This window comes from Notothenia rossii (genome assembly GCF_949606895.1).
Source record: "Notothenia rossii genome assembly, chromosome: 3".
NCBI lineage: Eukaryota > Metazoa > Chordata > Actinopteri > Perciformes > Nototheniidae > Notothenia > Notothenia rossii.
In genome coordinates this window covers 40,112,212-40,139,582 of record NC_136901.1, presented here as the reverse complement: position 1 = coordinate 40,139,582, position 27,371 = coordinate 40,112,212, and the positions used below count along the sequence as shown (strand labels likewise).

General features: G+C 40.1%; 1 protein-coding gene across 1 annotated transcript; it reads right to left on the bottom strand.

Annotated features, from left to right (window-relative positions):
- Positions 1–21,572: 21,572 nt before the first annotated feature.
- Positions 21,573–26,747, bottom strand: LOC307033515 (C-type mannose receptor 2-like). Its single transcript, XM_079672028.1, has 5 exons — positions 26,709–26,747; positions 25,657–25,697; positions 25,089–25,457; positions 24,343–24,684; positions 21,573–23,982 (listed from the first exon to the last, which is right to left on the bottom strand). Exons 2-5 carry the CDS (start codon positions 25,688–25,690, stop codon positions 23,639–23,641), a joined length of 1,089 nt encoding a protein of 362 aa, XP_079528154.1. The 5' UTR covers positions 25,691–25,697; positions 26,709–26,747; the 3' UTR covers positions 21,573–23,638.
- Between the last annotated feature and the right edge of the window lie 624 nt (positions 26,748–27,371).

Below are 27,371 nucleotides of genomic sequence, written 5' to 3'. Positions count from 1 at the left end.
ACACACACACACACACACACACACACACGTCCTCTAGTGTTGAAAGATAACCACAACAACAAAAACATCTTCCACTTCTATGACTAATTCCTGTTTAGCGTGCATGCATTTTGACAAGCTGCACATTCCCTCAAAATAAAGAGTTAAGTCAGTCAGTGAACTTAGAAACAGTCCTCATTATGCAGTTTGATTTGTAAGAATGACAACTAGAGAAATCCTTTTCAATTACTTACCCATACATTATTATATGTTTACTGTCCAATAATCACATCTTAGGTAAATGTAAAATATGACTATTTAAAGCCAGTAGACAAAATAACCACACCTTGTTTTTGGGTCAGATCGTTTATTCAGCTTTAGACATTTAAACATCCAGTTAAAACTCCAAAAAGGTAAATATGCCAAAAATATTGATATACATATTATAACCATCACCACATTTCAACCATAACGAAAAATAATTCTGAAAAGCAAAACATTATAGATTTATCTTTTTATATATTTCTCATAAACATAAAAGTTTCACACTTTAAGAGGATACATATACATGCATTATATCAATAACTACTACAACAAGTCCATATCATAAAGTAATTCAGATGTTCACAGAGGCAAATGTATGTTAACTTTAGTGTTGCCCCTTTTTCTCAACCTCATTTAATAATCTGTTAGTAATTTAGTGTCTCCCCTCTTCAGGCTGTGATTTCTATATTTGAACTAGAGCCATTCAATAAACCCAGAGAGCAGATACATATTAGAGAAGAGTGAGCTTGTTGCAGTAAATATACCAATGGCTTTACTTAGCGCAGATGAAATGAAACTTTTCACTGTCAGCCTTTTTGTACCACTCTCCATCTCTCTTCATCGCTACAGCCAAGTCACTTTCACAACGAACAGTCTTTTTTGGGGGGACCAAGTTGGGATTGCAGACCGAATGATCACTGACCCTGAAAGACAGATCCAGAGTGCAGGTGTAGCGCATTCCCAGCCAGACGAACTCAGTGTCGGCCATCTTGGCTCTCTCTTCGACCCATCTCTGCTGGTGAGTGTCAGTGATGGAGACCAGGACACGGTGGTTCGTTCTGCAGTAAGTCAGGGCCTCATCCCAAGTCTTACTCTCTTTGATCAGGATCACTTTGTCTATCATTGAAATGGATTTTTTTTTTTTGTCAAAGTAACCACTGATTGCAAGTTATCATAATACAATAACTCTCAACTATTTAAACATAGCACTTTTCATTCAATCATAATTTGGATCAGAAATAAATAAAAGCAAAGGATGTGGTACCTGATGTAAAAGCCAGGATAAAAATATGTTAGGAGAAAGAAAAAAAAATACTAAATAATAATCAAACTTTCAGGGCTTTCCTGGTTTTATCATTGTAATTAAATCAGCTTTTATACATGGTAAGATTAAACACATCATTGCAATCTGTAATCCTGTGTATATAAGAAATATATTCACCACTGAGGTAAATTCAACATACCTTTATGAATATGTGAAAAGAGGGGGGCTCTCCCTTCTCTCCCCTCTATCTCACCTCTCCACTATTTGCTATGGAAATATGTTGCACTCTCATTTGCACTATGTACATCATCTTTTTTTATATATATCCTGCTTATTTGAAGTAAATGGTTATTTTGTGTTTTTTTTTGTAATTATTGAGTGTTCTTGTATTTTAATGTGTTATTTTATACCTCTGGACTGTGGGAAACAGTATTTCAATCTTTCTGTGTGTACAAATATATTTTGAGATTGACAATAAAGTTGACTTTGACTTGACCATAACATTTATTTTTAGCAGATGGAAATGTCTCATTTCAATGAAACACCAGTTGCAAACTTAACAATAACTGTTTAGTGCCACACAACAACACTGACTTTTTATATTTGTTATTTTGTCGAGGCTATAAGTATTAATATGTTCCTGGTGATATGTTGTGTAGATTATGTATTCACATTAGAATGTACTCCTACTGTCAGAGACATCAACTGAAATCCTAGCTGAATTAAATTGTGTATTGTTGCTTTTATAAGCCCGATTAAAAGGTGTGTTAATTATTTTATTAGGGGTGAATTTACCCTAATGTAAATTACATTGTGTTTATTTGAACTGAGAGTGAGATTGCTGTGTATACACATCGTCTCCAATAAAACATTTAAGATTTACCACCATTATTTAAAGCAGGACAATAGTGGGTTTTTCAGCCCTGAGTAATGTCTACGGGACAGGCTGCATACATCGCCCACAAAGCTCTAAAAACCTAACATGAACCTTAAAGGTAAAACTCAGGGTAAAAAATGTCCACTAGACTCAGATTGTTTAGTTTTATTTATAAATGTCCAGCGTTCTTGGTAAAGTCTGAGTCTAGTGGACATGTTTTTCATTATCAAAATGTTTTTTTTTCAAAGTGAACATTTGATAAAGTTTATTATTCAAAATGAAACATTGAGATTTTAATACAAATACATGAAATATTCCAAGTGATTTCAAGAGAAACAAATGATTTAAGGGAATAAATGAACATAAAAGGGTTTTAGATTTCATTGCTTCTGATTGAGATGTGATTCATTAAATGTTCCTCCCCTTTGGAAAATATTCTGAAGGAGAATATCTTTCTCAAAATAAACAAAATATGAAAATGACTGAACAGAATCACACTTACTTCTCCTGAGTCGTCCTGTCAGCTGCTTCTCTCTCTGTCTCTCTCGATGTGCTGGTGAAGACTCAGATATCCACGAGGTCTCTGCTCTCTTTGAGCCACCTTTGGACAAACATTTGAATATTGAAATTCAGATGTAAAGATTTCTATCATGGTTGAGACAGGATCCGTTGTTGCTAAGCATATCCTATACACAGCAAACACACACTGCCCTGTTGACTTTCTAACAAATGAGAGAAACTTTGTCCGGCAAAAATATCCACTAATAATATTAATTATATTTATATATTCATTATAATGTCTATATTTATAATTGTTTCAGAACACTTTATCTGAAACGATGAGTTATTACTGCCCGAGTTCTACAAGAAGGATAGTGATAACAAACATGTAATTAACAATTGATATAGCAACAAGAGAAAGGGTTTCTAATAAAAATGTAAAAAATGTGCCCAAGTTTTACTGAATTTTCTGAAACCTTCATATGGTCAGTTTCAATTTTTGTATCCATACATGAACAAAAGGCAGATAAGTATTAAAGTACTGTAAGCGCTGACAACCCTTGTCCTGATATCAGCAGGGAGCTCGTTGCACAAATTTGGAGTGAGGATAGCAAACAGGTTCGTTTCTGTCGACGGGTACCTGGGTCCCACTCACACTGGGGAAGGAGCGAGCCGATTGGTCGATGCAGAGTGAAGCGCACGTGAAGGAGTGTGTGGTTTAAACTTGTATTGTGTGTAGGCATGGGCACTTCTAGGGGGGGGGGCAAACAGGGGCCTGTGACGCGGAGCTTGGACCCCCTGTGGCCCGACTCCAAAATAAAAAATATATGATAATGCAATTAATGTAAAATACTAAGTTACTGTGCTTTTTTTCAGTAATATAATTGAATAAGTAAGTTACTGGAACAAATGTTGTAACTTAAACAAATCCCAACAAATATTAAGAAATACAATAAAAACAAAGTTTTTGATAAATAATGTATTTATTATCCCAAACTTATTTTATTCTTCTGTATCTTGGTCCAAAGTAACTAAAACAACTAAATAAAATGATAACAAAGTCATTGACACAAACTCTGTTACTTAATCAAACACCAATAATGGTATTTTATGCTTTATTATGCGCTATGACTTTAAACACAAACATTTTAAATCTCCTTCTTCCTGCATTAAAGGTGGGGTATGTAATTTATTTCAGAAACACTTTTTGTTATATTCTTAACATCCCGATAGCAATGAATATATGAAATGCTTTGATAATAAAAACATTAAAAAATGTAATCTGTGGAAGCCGTGGCGCTGTAAAATTCACGACCAATCATCTGAGCCGGCTAAAGTAACTGGATGGCCTACCTGCCTGTCAGCCTTCCATCTGTGCACAAACTTATCTCGTGCCCTCATTGGTCATGTGCACGTTCCTGTGTGTTGGAGGAGGGGCTCTGGAAGGAAGTGGAAGATTTTTCCCAGTTGTGTATTTTCAAATTCTAGCGCACTCGAGCTGGTTTCTCCAAAATTACATACCCCACCTTTAAATGTGCCTCTCATTAAAGGATTGGCCCCATCACGGCCCCGCCAGTACAATTAGTATAGGACCACCACTGCAAATACTTCTATTCCGACTGCCTCAATGTATTGGTGTTGTATGTTATTGTCTCCGTTCTCCCCCAAGAAACCCCTCTGGGACGTAAGACTGAACGGTGCTTGAATGTGTGAATGTTAATTTCTGCCTCTGTATGAATGGGTGACAACGGGTGAATGCCGACTTGTTTATGTAAAATGCTTTGAGGGCTCATAAAATACTGGAAAAACACCGTATAAAATCCACTTTATTTAACAGGCGTGCTCCAGGGTCAACCAACCATACATCTCCCACCCTGGACACACAAGCACGCGGTTTGATTGGCTAGCGCTTGTAATGGCATATGATTTGATTGGCTGGCGCTTTCGTCAACGCTTGAAAAGTTGAACTTTTCTCAACTTTCGAAGCGAGCAACGGAGGCAAAGCGAAGCAACGGAACCACAACGGACCCACAATGCAGTTCGGCAAAGCGTGACGTCACCCCATTAAAAGTGAATGGGAAGCACACAACGGAACCGTGTGGACGTTACATTATTTTATTTGATTAATCTCTCTTCTTATTTAATTAACAGAGGCATTTTTCTCAGAATTTAAACCTCATATTTGTACATAAGGTATAGGTAAGTAAAGAAAAAACTAAAATACAACTGAAAAAAACATAAATAAATATATAAAAATAACAGTAAAATGAAGCTGATTACAAAGCAATGACTCAGTTCATATTTCGCCATGGGTCGAAACAAACACACTCTGGACTGTAAAGCAAATAAAAGAAGATAGGATATTTGGGTTTAATTAGTTCAAAATGTATTGCCCCTGTTGTTAAACACCGTCGGGACATCAGCTTAATATTAATTGTATTTCTTTTGAAGATGAAACCATTATTTCCAAACTTTTCATCAGTGTAGCTTTCAGCATTTTTTAAACCATGTGTGTTGGACAGTCAGCTTTCCGTTTCCCATCTCTGGGTTTTTTCCATTACTGTATGTAAATGTCCTTTCATAACTGATATGGAAAGAGCCCAGCGCATCAGCCTTTGGTTAGGGCACTGTAGAGAACTGAGAAAGGTTAACGGGTTGTGATCCGTAAAGACCACAACCGGTACCGAGCCAACATACACACTGAAGTGCTGTAACGCCAAAATCAAGGCTAGCGTTTCCTTTTCAATCACTGAATAGTTCAGCTGATGTTTGATAAACTTTTTTGAAAAGAAACATACTGGCTTATCCACACCCAAATCATCAGGCTGCAACAGCACCGCCCCTGCACCGACGTAACTTGCATGCTTCACGTTTTACTGGTTTCTCCCACTGTGGAGCTGCCAACACAGAAGCCAACCTCCTATCCATCCCCACCCGCACCAATCACCGGACCTGTGGGGACAGAGCCTTCTCCGTCGCTGCCCCCTCCCTCTGGAACTCACTCCCACAACCCATCAGAGACTGCACCGACCTCACCACTGTTAGAAATTAAAATCAATGTTTTAATGGGGAAATGTAGTTTAAACATGCCGTCAGTTTTAATGCTCTTTTATACTGAAAAACCAGAAATTATTGTGCACAAGCAGTTAAGCTTTTATTCTGAAAATCCTTCATCTACGGTTAGCATTTAGCATGTGGCTAATATACGATTTCCTGAAGAGGTGAATTTAGTAGCGAAATGATATAGAGTGGTGCAAACCGAAGCCTACTGACTTAACACTACAACTATAGATGTCGAGATACTACCATGCTGAATATTAAATGAAGGTACAGTTTATTTGAATACATTATTGTTTACAGACGAGAGTAGCATGTGACAACATCCGGAATGACCGGAAACCAAACGAGCCGAGAAGTATTGTTTAGAGTATTGATTACAGCGTTTAGAATGTGTTAAATGAAAAGTGATGAAAGAGAATATGAGGAGAAACGGCGTGTTAAGCATATATTGAATGTGAAAAGAACCTATCCTCTGTTTGAATGCAATAACGGACATTGGAGACGAGGCGAGCCGGCTGGCGGGGAGGAGCCAGCAGAGGATATATAACAGCACCGGAGGAGAGATCCATTCTCTTCTTTTCCCTATCGAGGAGCGGATCACAGCTGTTTGTCTGACTGAACAATATCATGCTTGTGACCAACCCGCGCCTTTTTTAATTAAAGTACCCAATTGAACTTTCACAGAGACTCCATTTAGTCTCCTTTTAAAGCTTCTCTCCTGGTCGGGAGAATAACGAACAAAGTTGACAATCTGGTGAATTCCCTGACGTGATCCCGCTGACCGAGGAGAGAAAAACCAACCGGCTGTTTCCTGGAGACGCTTGCAGCCATTCATCAATCGGTAAGAAGATGCCTGTTATGACAAAGATTCTTCACTAGTTAAACTAGGCAAAGTTAGATTTGTGTGTTTGACGGCAGCCGGCTGATCCTGAAAATAGCTGTGCATTTTAATGTTAAAACAACCCAAATTGATAAAATAATCACTCTAAAACCACGAGGCGTTGTTTTGTCACAAGCAGGGTTGCTTGTTCCATTAACCCTGCATGCTATTAACCACGTGTGGGTGTTGAATTTTAAATATATAGTGTGTGGACATTGTACTTCGGATAGGTGCCTTGCTGCTTTCAATTAGGTGTCTCTTGTTACGTTAATAGTTAGTTAGCCTATGACGTAAGGGTATATAGCCCATTTGACGATTTTTGTTAAGATCTGGAGACATAGCGAATCGGTTAAGGGCCGAGTAAGTGAAAACCAGCGGGGCATAGTGAATCAACTCAGGGTTAAGACCGAAGTCAGTGCTTTAAAGAAATTCCTTTTCAAGAAAGGCTTGGTTAAGGTCTAAGCCTTTATCAGTGGTTAAAACTGTTCTGTTTAAAAAAAATATTGCGGGTGGGTTACGGTAATCGGAATTACAACAGCAGTGCAGTAATAAGACGACGGTCTATTATCAGTGGCTGATAGGTCTCCATATTGGTCCCGGTTTGGCGTGTCCAAATAGCAACAGTTAACCATAGTCGACTATAAAGTCAAATATTACGTGAACAGGTTTATAGCTAGTGCGTAAGGGTTCCTAACTTTAAGTGATGATATCAATAAGATAAAGCCCATAGTCGACTATAAAGTCAAATATTACGTGAACAGGTTTATAGCTAGTGCGTAAGGGTTCCTAACTTTAAGTGATGATATCAATAAGATAAAGCCCATTTTTTCATAGTAGCCCATTTTTTCATAGTAAACTAGATAGAAATGTTGTTATTTTAAACTAAGTGTTGTTTTGGCTTGTATTTCAGGGTTTATAATACCACACCAGTGGTTTACTTTGTTACGGTTCGTTTAAAGATCACCTAGCCATTGTTTAAACTCCCACCTGAGAGCCGCATGGACAAATCTCTTTGTCTACAGGTCAGAGTGCGAAATAATCGGGTGCCATCTTGTTTACACCCCACATGTGGAAAAACAAAGACAGGGCAATCGCCATTTCGTGAAATGCAAATTCAAAGCACTCCTTTCTTTGTTCTTATGCAGCTGGTTTCACTCCAATGAGGCATTTTCCTGACCTCCATCTTGTGAAGAACGAATAATACTTCTTGTCACAGTTGGAACTAGAAGGCTGAATCAATTTTTGGATATTAGAGGGAAGGATTGTTGTATTTTCAAAGATTTGAAGTATTGCTGCTGGCAAATGTGTTTTGGCGGTTTTTGAAATATTCCTGCTGGCAAATGTGTTTTGGCGGTTTTTGAAATATTCCTGCTGGCAAATGTGTTTTGGCGGTTTTTGAAATATTCCTGCTTGCAAATGTGTTTTGGCGGTTTTTGAAATATTCCTGCTTGCAAATGTGTTTTGGCGGTTACGTGCTGTGTTGTTTAACCATGGTTTAATGTTCTTCCTATTTTAAAGATACTTTTAAGGAAAATAAGTTTCTCCTTGTTAAAAAACAACACACCACAACAGCTATTCCCTAGTGGATTAAGCTAGGAAATTAAAATAGCGCACTCTGGTGGTAGTACAGAATTATTACACAAATAGAAGAAACACCATACCATGTGAAGTATAATTTTAAGTGTTATAAATAAACATAAGCTTGATCGCCAGAATAGAATTGCAAAGTGGTTTCTAATTATAAGATGAGAAACTTTACATAATAACATAACCTAGACTGTAGAATATTCAAACACCACTTTATTGAAGCTAACACAAGTTGAGACATTTGCATAATTTCATAAACGTCGGTATGCACTGTACACAGTGGATTTAGATTTTTACCGCAGATTTCTATTTTCATATTTCAAAGTCAAAACCATACTGTACACTGTACAATTTTTATTTTTAACAATTTAAAATTTGCACAAATTTTTATTTTAAACAATTTAGAATTTTCACAAATTTTATATTTTAATTTACTTTAATCATATTTAAAAAAAAAAATAAAAAAAAAAAACCTGATTTAAAGTTAAGATCGGATGACATACGATATTAAAATCAGGAACAAAGGTGCTAGTCGGAGGATTAGTGCTTCAATCTTTGATAACTTCATAATTTCATTCGAATAGGAAGAGAACATGTCACTTAAAGACACTAAGTTGAGACCAGACGCAGAACCATGCACAACTGCAGATATTAAGGAAAGGGTAAAAATCAGATCAGATGTTACAACAGTTCCAAATCTTAGACGGAAGACATGGACCCAATATGAGAAACTGTTGGAACAGTGGCAAACGAGAGGACTGTTTCCAGCAGATAATCAGCCTGAACCAACGAAAGCCCATAGAAAATCTGTAATTGACCATGAGAATGCTGAATACCTGCGAGAGCAACAAGCATGGATCAAAGCCGGACAACCCTCCTGGTATGGACCTGCAAAGATTGCTATGAACAAAGCGGAGATAAGAAAAGTACATGTTACAAGTCTGATGCTCCATTTAAAGTGTTCTGTAACTGGGACGGCAAACATGTACGTCGTTAAAAAACCAAATCCGCTAGAACAGGAACACACAGCGGAAAAAATAGAAGAAGTTCCAATAATCCAAACTCCAAAGCTCTATCCAGACCTGCCTCAGAAACCTCCTCCTTACATAACGGAATCAGAACTGTTCTCTCAAGCCTCAGTACAAGCCCCAACTTTTAATGTTTCAGGAGGAATATTGAAGTTCGACGATGTCCCCACAGAAAGAAGTGTTAAAGAATTGGACTATGAAGTAAGAATGCTACACAGTAAATCTGACCAGCTGCGGGAGATTTTCAAACACGAAATGCAAGAATTGAAGGACATGACTAGACAGCATCAACTTCCGCAAAACACATTACGAACACCTATGTCATTCCGGCCCAACAAGAAACCTCCCAGTGCTGAGGCATCATCTATGGCAGGTTCGGACATGCCGATTTTCTCTCTGCTACTACCAAAAAACACAGGAATGGATGATCAGGAAAAGTCCGGAGTGCAACAGGACAAACAAAGACAACAAGAAGAGGAAAGACTCCAGGAGATGAGGACAGACAAACAAAGACAACAAGAAGAGGAGAGATTCCGGGAGATGATGGTAGAAAAACATGGACAGGACAAAGAAAAGGAAGAAAGAAAACTACAAATAACAGAAACATGGGGACAATCACAAACAACACGCCGAACAAACTACTCTCCTGACTATTCCAAAGGACAGGAAGATGACGACGGTGCACAGTCGGAAACCAGTGTACACTCCCCATATCATGAACAATCACATCAACAACGCAGTCTTGCAACTCCTACTGAGAATACTAGTAGTGATGAAAATGAGCAACATTACTCTGGGACATGCCCCAAAACTAAAAAAAACAAGACCTCTCAAAGAACCAGGACAGGAGTACATACCTCCATGCCATTGATAGCGGCTGGAAGAGGATTTGATTACCAACCATGGACTCACAGGGACATGGAATCTTTATTGGCCAAACTACCTCCACTCACCCAAGGAGGACAGAAGTGGGTGAATGATCTGGAGAAATACACAGTCCAAGACCACCTGTGCTTGGGAGACATGAGGGCATTGCTTGGAAGGATAGAGGGAAGACTAGAGGCAAGAGCAGTGGATTCCAAGGCTAAATGCACCAACTCTCCAGATGATATTTCATTCAACAAAATCCGGTCGAGGTATTGGGCTGCCATTCGTCACATTTACCCAACAACACGCAGTTTACATGCCCTCAACAGCCTGAGAAAAGAGCCTGGGGAAGACATGCATGCCTTCCTGAAGAAATGTGAAGGAGTGTGGGAGGACTGCACTGGAGAACGACATGACACTTCGCCAGCTGTCATAATGCTGTGGAAGAACGCAGTCATAAAAGCCCTTCCCAAATCAGTGCAGGCAAGCCTGGGAGATGTCGTGGGATTGGAAGCTAAACTCCCAGAAGAATGGAGATTAAATCTCATACACCACGACATCAAATACCAGGAAACAATGGTGGAAGACGATGAAGACACAAAGAAACTGGCGAAAAGACTATTGAAGATCCAGGTAGCTGAGAAAGATAACGAAGCTAATACAAACAAGAAATTGACAAGGCAGATGCCAGCTGTAACAGCAAAAGTCATACTAACAGAGAAAGAAGTGCAGACGCCTCAAACAGTTCAAACTCAGATAGTGCCAGAAAATCAGATGCAGAACCAACAAAGAGGTAGAGGAGGTTTCCAAGGAAGAGGCAGAGGAAGAGTTTTCCGGTTTGAGGGATGCTACTTATGCAGTCAGCCGGGCCATTGGGCTAGAGATTGTCCAAATCAACAAACACAAAACCCACCACCATCTTTACAATACAACCCTACGCAATTTCAACAGCCCCAGACACAACAGTATCATCCCCAAGCACAGCAACCGCCTGTGTATACCCCTGTCCAACTACAGCCACAAGCACCCATGTACATGCCTTCACAGTATCAACAGAGGGGAGGGCCTAGTGAAGGCAGAGGATTTCAGGGACAACCAGGAGGAGGAGGGGTGCCAAACATGAACCAGATGCCTCTGACAGCTTGGAGTGGTCCATATGTATGAGGAGGCCCAGAGGATCCAATCACAGGTGATGTAATTCCGGCCCAAGATGAACCAATGGTCACCTGTGAGATTGAGGGGGAGAAGGTGGAAATGATGGTGGACACAGGAGCCACAGCTTCCTGTTTGACAAGATTGAAGGGAAAACCACCACCACTCTCAAATCATACCCTCAAAACAGTTGGATACTCGGGAAAAATTGATGTACAGAGATATACATTACCATTGGTCACAAAAATTGGAAAGCAGCAACATCCTTTCCTCTATGCCCCAAACTGTCCCATAAATCTGATGGGGAGAGACCTGCTCGTAAAATCAGGAGCGAGAATTCTATGCACACCAGATGGGCTGATAATCCAGTTTCCAGGCCAGATACCACTCCACCAGACATACGACGGACAACAGAGAATCATGATGATGGCAGCAAATCCAGAAAACGGCGAAGAAAATGACACAACCACTGTGTACTGGAGCCGCCTGATCACCACTGAAATCGATACTCCACATGTCCAAAGAACATACATGGCCTGGAAACCATGGATAAATACACTAGGACCCTATGGGCCCCCGCAAGATCCTCTACATTGTACGTACAATTATCTTAGGCGACCAGATGAAGAATATCAAGATGCATGGATGGAAGATAAAGAGGGAAGAATGGAAGATTTGACTGTGGCAGACATCTACGTCGGACAACAGGGTGTAGCAGCAGCGGTAAAACTCACACCAGAACAAAAACAATGGTACAATCTATCTGAAGAAGCTGTTCCTCATGTCACACTCGCCATGACCATAGGAGCTGAGTCCAGATCATTGGGTCCAATGATAAAGACTGCATTGAACACTGAATGGATGGCGACAGAATCACCTTTTCTGTGGCGATCAATAGACCAGACAATGTGGAGGATTGGGAACAACAGCCAGGAACGAGGACTATTGGAGAAGCAAGAATTGGACAGAGATCATGGCCGAGAACACACAAACCATCCGGACACAGAAGAAATGCTAATGCAGGTGCCTACACATCTTTGGACCACCGGAGACTACGATGTTGGATTAGTGAATCATGAAGTCTCAGTGGAGCTGGTGGAAAATTACAAACCATGTTGGCGGCCGCAATACAAATTGAAGCAAGAACAAATAGATGGGATAGGAAACACCATTCAAGGATTGTTGCAGGCTGGAGTAATCAGGCACACCGGCTCAAATTGGAATACTCCCATCTTGCCGGTACCAAAAGCTGGAAACAAGGGATGGAGAATGGTCCATGATCTGAGAGAAGTCAACAATGTCACTAAAACTGCTAATATTCCTGTTCCCGATCCACATGTAGCATTACAAAATCTTAATCCAGGTCACAAATATTTCACAGTGATAGATCTAGCTAATGCATTCTTTTGCTTACCATTAGATCCAAAAGTCCAGGATATATTTGCTTTTACGTACCAAGGACAGCGATATACTTATAATCGGATGCCACAGGGTTACAAGGATAGCCCAGGACTATTTAACAGTGCTTTGAAACAAGACCTCAGTGCATTGCACCTACCGGAGGGAGTAATTTTGATACAATATGTTGATGATTTGCTGCTAGCCGGGCCAGATGCAGCAACATGTCTGACTGTGACACAACAATTGCTAATCCTACTGGCCAATGTGGGCTATAAGGTGAAGAGAGAAAAAACACAGATCGCAAGGAGAACAGTTACATTCCTGGGAAGGATGATTTCCTCAAACAGTCTAACTCTGACACCAGCACAACGGACTTCCATCCTCTCCCAACCAAAGTCCAAAACAGTGCAACAAATGCTTGCGTTCCTGGGCCTGACAGGTTACAGTAGGACGTACATACCTGACTATGTGGATTTGACACAACCACTGAGACACATAATTGCAGAAGCAGGAAACAGAAATCTAAAAGCCACTCTCGAGTGGACATTGTTGGCCGAAGAAGCTTTCACGAAGACGAAGCAAGCCCTGAGTCAAGCGGCACACCTTTCCACTCCGGATTATGACGATGATTTTTGCCTTGATGTTTCTGAATCAGGTGGAGTAGTCAATGGAGTCCTGTTTCAGAAAAAAGGGGGAGTGAGACAGGTACTGATGTACCATAGCTCAAAGCTAGACAATATAGAACTGGGCCAGACAGGATGTGCAAGACACCTAGCTGCACTAGCAAAAGTCATTGAGAAAACTGCACATGTGGTAATGTGCCACCCATTGAAAGTAAACACAGCCCATGGAGTAGTAGCATTCATAAATTCACAGGCATTCACATTTTCCCCAATCAGGAAAATCAAGATTCAGACCAGTCTGTTGAAACCACACATAACATACCAAAGTGGTTTAACAAACATGTCCGGCCCAACTGGCAGAAGTAGAGGCACTCACCAAAGCCTTGGAGCATGCAGAGGGACGACGAGTCAACATCTATACAGATTCAGCATATGCCTATGGAGCAGTGCATATAGACGGACCACAGTGGATCAGAAGAGGGTTCCTAACATCTGCTAAGACACCAGTAAAACATGCCGAAGCTCTAAAACTCCTGCTGACATCTTTACTGTTGCCCGCAAAAGTGGCAGTAATGAAATGCAAAGGACATCAAATATTGAACAATGCAATATCCAGAGGAAATGATGCAGCAGACAAGGCAGCAAAGAAGGCAGGAGGGTACAGCAAGCAAATGATATGTACAAAGGCTAATAGTCAAGAGGAGTTAACCACTGAACACATCAAAGACATGCAGAAATATGCTGGAGTGTATGAACAGAATCAATGGAGTCAGAAGGGAGCAAAGGAAGTAGATGGCCTGTGGAGCGCCCACGACGGCCGTTTAGTCGCACCTGCAAAGTTATGCCACCTGCTAATAGAACAATCACATGGTCCCACTCATGTAGGCAAAGCAAGAACAACAAAAGACATTGAACAACAGTGGTGGCATCCCTACATGAAGGACATGGTTGAAAACTTCGTTAATGACTGTGACACGTGCAATGCATTCAATGTAAAAAAGCCATATAAGTGCCCAATGGGAAGATATCCAGTCCCAGAAGCCCCATTCAAAGACATTTGTATTGATTATACAGACATGGGAGCAGACAATGTGGTCAGAGGGTTTAGATATATGTTAGTAATGATAGATCGTTATACGAGATGGATTGAAGCCATTCCCTGCAAAAAAGAAGACGCAAAGACAGTCATAAAATGGCTCAAAACAGAACTCGTACCCCGTTATGGAGTGCCAAGGATAATAAGATCAGACAATGGTTCACATTTTACAAGCAAACACTTGGAGGAAGTTGAGTTATATTTCGGTATAATTCATAAGTTTGGGTCAGCATACCACCCACAATCTCAGGGTATAGTAGAAAGAGCAAATAGAACATTAAAGGGGAAAATAGCAAAAGTCATTTTTGGCACAAACATGAAATGGGTAGATGCTTTGCCTCTGGCACTCATGTCAATGAGATCTTCTGAGGGTGCTAAAACACATCTTTCACCCCATGAGTTGTTAACTGGTCGGCCAATGCCTGGGCCTCCTAGAGAAGGAGGGACTGGCCCAGTTTTAGACATCAGACAAATAGAAGTGGATGAATATGTCAGGGCTCTGAGTAATATTATCCAAGTCTTGTCTACACAGGTTCAGAGAACTGCAGAAACACCAGACGAGACACCAGAAGAGACTCCTGTACGGCCGGGGGACTGGGTGAGGTTGAAAGTTCACAAAAGAAAGTGGGCTGAACCCAGGTGGACGGGTCCGTGGGAAGTAGTTGAAAGAACTTCACACGCTCTCCGGATAAAAGGTAAAAAAGGAGCAAATTGGCACCACCTGACACATTGTCGCCCTGCACCGGCACCTTCCAGAAAGCTCTCGGAAGTTAGTACTGATTTGGCAGAGCTGGAACAAAACAAATAACAAATCAAGAGATATTAAGATAGAAACAGCTCAAAAGACGAATTGTCTTTAGGTTTTGTAGATTGAATACTAAAACGGAATAACCATTCTTGTTTTAGATCTGAGACCTATTTATTTTACCATTCAAAAAAGAGTCCAATATTTTTGTTTTATTATTTTCTATATATTTATTTTTGCTTTCATTATTTAAAAAAAAAAAACCCTGGAACTGATATAACCATGGGTAAAATTGATGAAGTGCCATTCAAGAAGTCAGAACAATTAAGGGGCACCAAAGGGATAAGAATCGTAATATCATTGTTAGCTCTGTTCATCACAATTGGCATTTTCCTGGTTGGGAAGGGGATACAGCATCATGAAGAGCCCGAATCCATTCGTGCACTCGTAGAAAATGCCAATGTCACTAATGAACCTTCAACTGTGTTTGATAGACTTCCATTTATCCCCAGAACCAAAAGAACAGCGGAGAGACAGGAGGAAGGGTTAGAAATACTCATCCCCAGAGGTGAAGCGGTTACAGTCAGTCTTGATGTGTGTGATGTGGTTGTATGTGGAGAGCTGCGAGACAAAACAGGCCATGACGTTTATGGGTGCATTGTTGGCAGAAAAAGGGGGAGTATGCAAAATGTTTGGAACATTATGTTGTACTTTCATCCCAAACAATACCTCACCTGATGGATCGGTAACCAAGGCTCTGAAAGGACTCACTCATGGAGTTAGCAGACAACAGTGGGATAGAGAAGAACCCCCTCGAGGATTTCTTGGATGGTTGGCTGGGGAAGTACTTAGGGTTTTTTACTAAATGGACTAATCTCTGTCTCAGGTGTGATCGTGACATTGGCACTGGGTAGTTGTTGTTTCTCAACCTGCATCCGCGCTTGTGTAAACCGACTGATTAATGGGGCCCTCAACCAGGAATATGCTAGGGGTCAATATCAAATGGGGGGACAGTTTCCAATGTTAGTAGAACAGGACAATCCACCCCCATATACAGATGTTGATGAAAATGATGAGTTAGTTTGAATGATGTTAAATGATATGGATGTTCAGAGATGAGATTGTTCGATGAATGTCCAGCCGCTGTGATTCTTTAAATGATATCATAAGAAGTGAGCAAAAATGAAACCATGGAACCAATCCATTTCAATTTATTTTATACTATTCCAAGATAGTATATTTTTATTTCAATTTATTTTATACTATTCCAAGATAGTGTATTTTTATTTTCAATTTATTTTATACTATTCCAAGATAGTATATTTTTAAGCTCCAATTTATTTTACACTACAACCAAGATGGTCTATTTTATTTGACTTTACTATTTTATTGCTATTCTAAAATGGTTTATTTCTTTTCACTTTGTAAAAACAAGTGCCTTAACACTGAGCGTGGTATGAGAACGGTTTCTGTGAAAGGAGGGACGAAGAAATGTTCTGATACCAAGCCATTGCTGCTATTTTGAAGAATGATATTGAATGTAAACACTAGAAGTTATGCACAAGGGAAAACTTTTGTTTGAACACAGACAAGAATTTATTTTTTATTTTTGTAAAGCCGGCTGTAAAACCATTCCATTTGATTGTATGTTTGTTAATATGAGATATGTAATATGCAAAGTTCAGATGAAGAACTCATTGATTTCAGTATTATACACACCTTTTAGGTGTGTAAGGAGGGACTGTTAGAAATTAAAATCAATGTTTTAATGGGGAAATGTAGTTTAAACATGCCGTCAGTTTTAATGCTCTTTTATACTGAAAAACCAGAAATTCTTGTGCACAAGCAGTTAAGCTTTTATTCTGAAAATCCTTCATCTACGGTTAGCATTTAGCATGTGGCTAATATACGATTTCCTGAGGAGGTGAATTTAGTAGCGAAATGATATAGAGTGGTGCAAACCGAAGCCTACTGACTTAACACTACAACTATAGATGTCGAGATACTACCATGCTGAATATTAAATGAAGGTACAGTTTATTTGAATACATTATTGTTTACAGACGAGAGTAGCATGTGACAACATCCGGAATGACCGGAAACCAAACGAGCCGAGAAGTATTGTTTAGAGTATTGATTACGGCGTTTAGAATGTGTTAAATGAAAAGTGATGAAAGAGAATGAGGAAAAACGGCGTGTTAAGCATATATTGAATGTGAAAAGAACCTATCCTCTGTTTAAATGCAATAACGGACATTGGAGACGAGGCGAGCCGGCTGGCGGGGAGGAGCCAGCAGAGGATATACGTATAACAGCACCGGAGGAGAGATCCATTCTCTTCTCTTCCCTATCGAGGAGCGGATCACAGCTGTTTGTCTGACTGAACAATATCATGCTTGTGACCAACCCGCGCCTTTTTTAATTAAAGTACCCAATTGAACTTTCACAGAGACTCCATTTAGTCTCCTTTTAAAGATTCTCTCCTGGTCGGGAGAATAACGAACACAGTTAACACCACCTTCAAAAAAACTCACAAAAACTCACCTCTTCAATCTGGCTTTTAATGTGTGATTGTTTTTGTATTATTTAACTTTAACTATATATTTATTTGTTGTTCCTTTCTTCTCTTTTATTTTCTCTTTACTATTATCTGTAAAGATTCTTTGAGCACCTGTAAAAGCGCTAACAAATTAAATCTATTATTATTATTATTATTTTTTGATTATGCAATCTACATTATTTTACTAAACACTTTCATCAATCTGAAAAATTAAGTGAGATAGTGTTCATCAAAACTTGTAAAATGTGTATTTTCATTCTCACAGAAACAGGGCCACAGAAAGACTTTGTAATTGATGAACCAAAGAACTGACTTCAGGCTCAGAGCTACTGCAGAGAACATCACACTGACCTGGTCAGTGGAATCACACATATCAGATCAGATGAATTCATGATGGGTGGTCAGTGGGTGGGGGTTGAAGCTCCAGCAGGGCCCTTTTCCATGGACTGGAGGCGAGCGTCGATTAGCAGCAAGGAGCTTGCCAGAGATTGCAGGGTGTTTGCTAAACTACCGTCCGTGAGGGGCTGGTTTCCGGTGCTCCCGGGCTGGTCGGCGCTGGGGTGAGCCTGGGAAAGGATGGATTTTTTAGACGAGCGAGCTCGTGGAGGACTCGCCTTCCTTGACCTTTTCCCCCCGCGGCTGCGTCAGTGGCTTGAGGAGTTGGAAGCTATTTCTGGAGATACGTCGGAGCCAGGATCAAGATCCTTCGAAAAAGGTTCGTTGTCGGAAAAGTCTGAATTAGACATCTTGAGGTTATATATTCCTGAGTGTTAAACGGAAGAGGAGTATTAGTGTACTACCATTTGCGTATTGTCACCTGGAATGACATGTTGGACAGACATGGATGTAAACTGCTTGATGACTGGTTGGGAGAAGCTACAAGTTCCACACGGTAACTCCAGTTTAGTTTAGTGCTCTTAATAGCATACAGTACATGTTATTGAACAAGGATATTCAAATAAATGTGCAGTCATTTTATACACCAATAACTATTCAATAGAATTATCCTAAAGTATATCAAGATCAGTAAATAGCAATAATTGTGCATAAACAAGATACTTTTGAGAAAACAATTTCTCTAAACAAATAGGACCAAGTGTAAGCCAGTGTGGGACTCCTTAAAAAAAAACTTAAGACTTGATATGGAACGATTGGAAACTATTGCCTGATTTCAAGAAAGATAGTGATAACAACCACTTATTTAACTGGTAATTATCTAGCTTCACAGATCAGGTTTAAAGTAAAATATTGAATATAAATATACATAATACAGTAGGGATTACAGACTGATCCAGCCAGGCCATGTACAGAGCACTGGGGCAGTCGCTGTGTGGCACAGGAAGGCTCCCGTGATAGTAACATCACATTTACATGAACATATCAAAACACCACAACAAGAACAAAGACTGCTCTTACTTGACTTAGGAGCAAACACATCACAAGTCAAATGAGTGCACGCTATGGTTTGCAGCACACCTAAACAGACCTATCCCACATTTCTCTCCTATTTGAATAACTCTGCCATGGCAACCAGTAGCGTGGCGTGGGGAAACATTTAGGGGAAGCCAATTTTTTTGGAGGGGGGGGGGTGGTCAATAACGTAACCAGATGAGTGATTTCAGCGCCCGGTAACATTTTACACACATTTGTATCATACAGATGCAGGACTTTTACACGCCTGTTATCTGACCGACAGGTCCGCACGCACTCTCCAGCTGAAACTCTCTCGTCTTATTAATTTAAGCATTTCTTATTAATGTATGCAGTCAAAATCCTCAAGTTTCTGCTTCAAGGAAGCACTCTGTGCAATGGTCTCTTTGTCCCATCCCTGCTCTGTCATTATCCTGTCAAAAGCGATACAGAGCGACCCGCGTCCTTCATGGATGGCCTCCTACTGCGCGGTTTTTAAAGTTCCACCTCACAGCAGAACCCCCTGGTACACGCACAGCTCGATCAACTTCAGACAGTAGTGCTGATCTCTTACATGAACGTGAGAAAAAATTGTGGAAGGCATCGAGATTGGCCAAAAACAGTTTGGCTGCTTGAATGTTGTTTGTGCCTTAGCATAACAGTGGATGAATAGCGCATTGGGGCAGTGTGCTTTCACTAAAGCCTGAACGCCACCGTGCTGTCCGCTCATGCAGACATGAGCTCCGTCATAAGTCTGACAAATCAATTTGTTTGTTGGACTGTAGTTCCCGATGGCTCTCATGACAACTGATGTTACAGCTTTTGCGTCTCTTTCTAAGCCGACATCAAAAAAGCAGAGGAAACGTTCACACACACTGCCTTTTTCCTTCACGTAGATTATGATAGTGAGTTGGCACTTATTGGAGATGTCTGATGTGTCATCCACTTGTACAGCAATGAAAGGACAAATCTTTATTTCTTTATCAGTCTCATCCTGGATACAACGAGCTATGCTCTCAATGTCATTTGTATGGAGTTTCATCTGCTTTAATTTTTAGTTGCTGCTGTAGCGGAAGTTTAGTGAAGTTATGCTTAATTAAGTATGCCGAATCTCCTCCCTCCATCATGCTTCATTTGCTTGATCATTTCTAACGGCGGTGATGACAGTTACAGTACTACGTAGTAAAACTGATGTCGATGCGATTTGATTGGATTGTGAGGAAAGGGATTTTGCCTCACAATCCAATCAAATCGCCAGCCTCCAGGGGAAGCCGGAGGCGGCCTGCTTCCCTTGGCATGGCCCTGACCAATCACAGATTGGCAGGGGCATGACGTGGGCCTCATCTGATTGGTCAATCCCTCCATTTTTTTTCACCAAGGGAAGCCAGATTTGGCTGGCCTCCTCTCGCAACACTGAATGCAATCTACTGTTTCACCATAACATCTAGAGGGGCGCTGTTTCACTCTTTGTAAAATACTAAATGAGAATGGGAGAGAGACGGAGAGACGGTCCGGCAGGAACACACAGCAAAGGAGAATTACCGAAACAAAACAAAGTGTTTTTATTTATTTATTTAAATTATAACTACAATCAGAAAAAACAGGGGAAGCCTGGCTTCCCTTGGCCTCCGGGAGAAAACGCCACTGATGGCAACCGTCACAGTGTCCACCTTTTTAATACAGTCTGGCATCTGTGTTTTCATGTCCTTAATCTGATAAAGAGGCCTGAATACATGTTTCACCTGCTGTATATTTCATGTATAACACAAAGCCTTTGACTTAACTTAAAGAGAGCAAGATCAAAATAACTCACAACTTCCTTCCTGTGTTCTCCTAACACGTAAAAGCAGCCCAACTGGTACATTCATATTCACGAAAAGTTGAACTTTGAGAATGCGCTAATGCCAGCTTTGGTCCACTCGTTAAAATAAAAGGAAATCCAAATGCTTTCAGCATACGATAACACTTGAATTAGAATGACCACACACACTTGCACAGATACCCACAGGACCACACATTATGATGGATATGTCATTACGGACCCCCTAGATCACCACAGATATTTCTACCCCAAAAATAAAAACTCATGCCATAGATGGTTATTAAAATATTTTTATTGTCAAATTAATAAATTCTATTTAGCAAATGTTTTATTTGAAAGTTATTTTTAAATTGTTTGGAAGATCTAAATACATGTGTTCTTATAGTGGGCAAATCCCAACGACAGAAGGCACCAACAGGTGAGCTCAACTGCGTCCTCTAGTGTTGAAAGATAACCACAACAACAAAAACATCTTCCACTTCTATGACTAATTCCTGTTTACTTAAATCAAGAATCTAATCTCAGTGAACTCAAACACAGTCCTCATTTGATTTGTTTTCGATTACATACCCATACATTATATATGTGTCTACTGTCCAATAATCACCTCTTAGGTAAATGTAAAACATGACTATTTAAAGCCAGTGGATGAAAGAACCACACCTTGTTTTTGGGTCAGATCGTTTATTCAGTTTTAGACAATTAAACATCCAGTTAAAACTCCATTTAGGGAAATATGACAAAAATAGTGATACACATATTATAACCATCACCACATTTCAACCATAACGTAAAATATTTATGAAAAGCAAAACATTATAGATTTGTCTTTTTATATATTTTTTCTCATAAACATATAATAGGACACAACAACAATTCAAATTGGAGCCTTGATCACTCTGAACGACCTTAGGAATACCAAATATTGAGATAAACTGCAACAAGGCCCTAACCACCGCCTTAGTTGTAATCGACCTCAAAGGATAAGCCGCTGGATACCTAGTGGTTTGACACATCACAGTCAGCAGATATTTGCAACCAGACTTTGAACATGGTAAAGGGACCACACAATCCACAATGAGATGTGTAAATGGTTCACTTACCACTTGTATCGGCTGTAGTGGTGCTGGTTTGATCTTCTGGTTCGGTTTCCCTGTCAGCTGAAACACATGACATGTTCTAATATACTGCGACACATCTGTCTTAAGACGTGGCCAGAAGTAGTGTTTCAGGATGTTCCAATATGTTTTCCGAACCCCAAAGTGTCCACACTCATCATGTGCGACTTTCAGGACAAGAGGACGAAGCTTAGTTGGCACCACCAGCTGGAAAACCTCAGTCCCTGCACCATCAACAGCCCTCCTCCATCTCCTAAACAACAAGTTATTACGCAACATGTATCCACTTGAAGCGTTTTCCCTCTCTGCCACTGGCACAGCACAGTCAAAAAGGCCTTTCAGCGAAGCATCCTGACGTTGCTCCTCTCCCACCTCATGGTGTGTAAGTAACACCGAAAACTCAGACAAAGATGGAACCTCCACTGTGTCAGTTGACTTCCGGAAGCACACCAGTTTCACGTAATACTGACACAATAGAGGTTTTTATAGTGCTTTTTAGCCTCTTATCGCCAACGATTTCCACCGAGAAATGTTCCGCAATAACGAGCAGCTGCTCCATTGAGAAATTTTCAAGGGCTTCCTGAGAGGGAGCACTGATAAACGCGTCTACCTCCGCCATACTACAACGCAACACCGAGTTTACAGTGAGACAAAAGAGAGAAAAGAGAAAAAAAAAAAACTGATTGGAGTTTCCCCACTAACTACGACACCCGCTAACTAATCTCCTCCCTGGTCTTCATGTGGTTACTTGCGGCGGGTACTTATGCACTAAAGACCGCTGGCCGAGCAAAGCGACTAGCAAGCTAGCAAAAATACTACGACCACGGCCATGCCCCCAAACCGAAGCTTCAGCCACTTTCACCACAACATTAACACCCCGCACAACGGTCCCAAGGGAACCGTCGCTACCACCTATCAGGAGAAACCCCACACAAAATAACGAACGAACTCACACGCACCCAAGCTTATTTTACCGGTTTGGACGAGCCCCCAGCTGTCACGGCTTGGCTCTCAGCCATAACAAACGCATCGATGAGACGACGACGTGAGTACGGAAAAAAGAGGAGTTTATTCACACTCCCCAAAACAACCGACCACCAAATAGGGTTAACAAGCTCTATGCAGGAGGATAGCTGTTCCGGGCTGCTCTTCCTCCTACGTTCCCCCGGGCAGAGAGAGAGCCACTGCAGCCTACTTAGACCCTTTATGGAGGCGCTGATCAGATTGGGAGCACCTGGAGAGAGGCTGCACCTGGATACAATCAGGGAGAGAGAAGCACACACACCCACACACAAAGGCACACCCACACCAGCATAGGCAGTGAAGCAGGGGTCGTCACAAAGATTACAGGTTTCACACTTTGAGAGGATAAATATACATGAATTATATCAATAACTACTACAACAAGTCCATATCATAAAGTAATTCAGATGTTCACAGAGGCACATGTTACATTTAGTGTCACCCCTTTTTCTCAACCTCAGCTAGTAATCTGTTAGTAATTTAGTGTCTCCCCTCTTCAGGCTGTGATTTCTATATTTGAACTAGAGCCATTCAATAAACCCAGAGAGCAGATACATATTAGAGAAGAGTGAGCTTGTTGCAGTAAATATACCAATGGGTTTACTTAGCGCAGATGAAATTAAACTTTTCATAGTCAGCCTTTTTGTACCACTCCCCATCTCTCTTCATGGCTGTAGCCAAGTCACAATGAACTTGTCTTGTCTTTTCTTGTTGGGCCCAGTTGTCATAGCAGACCAGACGATCAATGACCCAGAACCACAGATCCAGAGTGCAGGTGTAGCGCATTCCCAGCCAGACGAACTCAGTGTCGGCCATCTTGGCTTTCTCTTGGACCCATCTCTGCTGGTGAGGGTCAGTGATGGAGACCAGGTCACGGTGGTTCTCTCTGCAGTAATCCAAGGCCTCATCCCAAGTCTTACTCTCTTTGATCAGGATCAGTTTGTCTGTAATTGAAATGGATATTTTTTTAACTTAGATTATTCATTTATTGAAAAACAATGAATTTCAATAACATAGCACCATGCAATCATCATTTGTTGTTATAATAAATAGAAATCTCTAAAAACACAAGTACAATATATAGAAATAGTATGAAAACCATTGATAAAGAAAACTAAGGCGTGGCACCTTTTGTAAAAGCCAGGATAAAAAAGGTGAGGACAAAAACAAGACCAAATGATATCCATTACTTTCTGCTCTTTCATGGTTTTATAATTGTCAGTCTCCACTAAAGGATATTTAACATATGTGTACAAATATATAACTAAAAACTAAAATACTTTTAAAGATTCTTCAAAACTCACCGTCATAGCAGTAGAAGGGTTTTTTGTCTGTGCAGGTGTCGGAGCTCCATTTTCCATTTGAAGTAGTCATAGCACAAGTCTTTGAGGCTTCATCTTTAGATGAGTCCAGATCCCAGTGTCTGAAAGAGAAATTCTTCCCATCTGACCAACTCCAGGTGTCTCTGAACAGGCCGATCCACAAGTAGTTAGCTGGATTTGACAATCCTTTGAGTTTTTTCTTGAATTCTGTTGAATTCATCTGTTTGAATCCACTGACCAGGTCAGTGTGATGTTCTCTGCAGTAGCTCTGAGCCTCAAGCCAGCTCTTGGTCTCCGTTCTACAGTGGTATGTTTGATTTGGTTCTGTGTGAAAAAAGAGAGACAATTGACTACACATTTTTACAAGTGAATTAGTCTCAATAAATGTGTTTTCCTACAAAAACATTGGTGGAAACATTTGAAAAGATTAACACAATTTGAGTTTAAAGTCTATTAAAGTGTTACGTTTAATAATGTTACATTGCATCATTACAAGTAGGCCTGTACCTGACCACTGTCGTATACACACAATGTATTTCAAATGTGTAGAATTGTATCATGACATTTACCATTAATGTTATATAAAACTGAAAAGCAAACAATTATATTTAATATATTCTTGTCTTAACAATGTAATCAGAAAAATACATGTGATTATATTTTCAAAATTGTTACACAGTATGACATGAGGTTAACACACAATATCAACATTAGATATGTGTTCTCACCATTGTAGCAGATGAACCCAACGTGATTCATACAAGGGTGATCGTGCCATTGTTGATCTTTTATCACCACACAGTTCTCCTCAGTAGCCCCATTATCCGGCTGACCTGTCCCCCAATCTGTCTCAGATGTTTTGAACTCCACCCCCGGCAGAGACCAGTGCCACGACCTCTCGGTACTTGATATGCTGTGCAGTCCAATCCAGGCGTCTGTCTGTGGAGAGTTAGTCAGTCTCTCCACGTCTCTCATGTCAGACACTGTGGCCAGGTCAGTGTATTGCTCTCTGCAGTAACTCTGGGCTTCCTCCCAGGACTTTCCCTCTCGAATGAAGTGGTACTCATAGAGGTGACATGGGAAGAAGGAACACTGACCTAAAAACAGAGACAACTCTGCAGTGATGGAGCTGACAGTATGACAAGCATCTGATCATTAAATCAAACTCATGAGTACTAGAATCACCCCCACCTCTTACGTCGTCCCCTTTATCTTAACGGGGTCTTAACTTTGTAATGTTATTGAGAGTGAGCTGTTTCATGACTCCAGATGTGATTTAATTTAGAATCCACTTACCCATCAGAATGAGCACAAACAGACTCCACTGCATCTTTGCTCTGTTAGATGAAACAACAAATGAGGGAGCAAATCTGTAGTGGAAAAATGCAAATGTTGAGCATCAACAGCACGAACAGGCTCACATTGTGACATTTCTTTTTTTAGCACATGAAAATATCTCATTTGAATAAAACACAAACAATGTGATGCATCAAACTTCAACAGTAACTATAACACCTTAACAATAGAGTTCAATACAGTGATGACATTTGTCTTGTTAGATGAAACCAATATTGTTAGTGTACAGTGATCATTTACTAATCTTATAAATGATGTCAGTTACATTTAAATTATTTTAAAAACCTAATGGGTCAGTCCAATTACCAGAAACACAGACTGCACCACTCCCTTCAGTGCAGCAGTTTAATGAGGAAGTTCATGTTAAGAAAATGCAAATTCTGAGCACCACCAGCAGTAACAGGCACACACCACCAGGCTGTCAGGAGGCTAAACTCCCACCTCTCTCCCACCTCTCCCCCCTCCCACCATATTTTGAGATTGACAATAAAGTTGACTTTGACTTGACCGTAAAATGTATTTGTAGCACATGAAAATGTCTAATTTCAATGAAACACCAGTTGCAAACTAAACAATAACTGTCTAGTGCCACACAACAACACTGACTTGTTATGATTGTTTTTTTACGGGAACATGAACCTGAAAGGTGAACAAAATATCCACTAGACTCAGACTAAATATTTAGTTTTCATTATAAATGTCCAGCGTTCTTGGTAGAGTGCCAACTTTTTTTAAAGTGAACATTAGTTACATTTTATGATTCAAAATGAAATATTGATATTTTAATACAAATACATGAAAGATTCCAAGTGATTTCAAGAGAAACAAATTATTTAAGGGAATAAATGAACATAAAAGGGTTTTAGATTTCATTACTTCTGATTGATATGTGATTCATTAAATGTTCCTCCCCTTTGGAAAATACTCTGAAGGAGAATATCTTTCTCAAAAATAAACAAAATATGAAAATGACTGAACAGAATCACACTTACTTCTCCTGAGTCGTCCTGTCAGCTGCTTCTCTCTCTGTCTCTCTCAATGTGCTGGTGAAGACTCAGATATCCACGAGGTCTCTGCTCTCTTTGAGCCACCTTTGGGCAAACATTTGAATATTGAAATTCAGATGTCAAAGATTTCTATCATGATGGATATAGAATCCATTGTTGCTAAGAATATCCTATACACAGCAAACACACACTGCCCTGTTGACTTTCTAACAAATGAGAGAAACTTGTCCGGCAAAAATATCCACTAATAATATTAATTATATTTATATATTCATTATAATGTCTATATTTATAATTGTTTCAGAACACTTTATCTGAAACGGAGTTATTACTGCCAACTTCTACAAGAAGGATAGTGATAACAAACATGTAATTAACAATTGATATAGCTACAAGAGAAAGGGTTTCTAGTCAAATATAAAAAATGTGCACAAGTTTTACTGAATTTTCTTAAACCTTCACATGGTCAGTTTCAATTTTTGTATCCATACATGAACAAAGGCCGATAAGTATTAAAAGTACTGTAAGCGCTGAAAACCCTTGTCCTGATATCAGCAGGGAGATCGTTGCACCAATTTGGAGTGAGGATGGCAAACAGGCTCGTTTCTGTAGACGGGTACCCGCGTCCCACTCACACTGGGGAAGAAG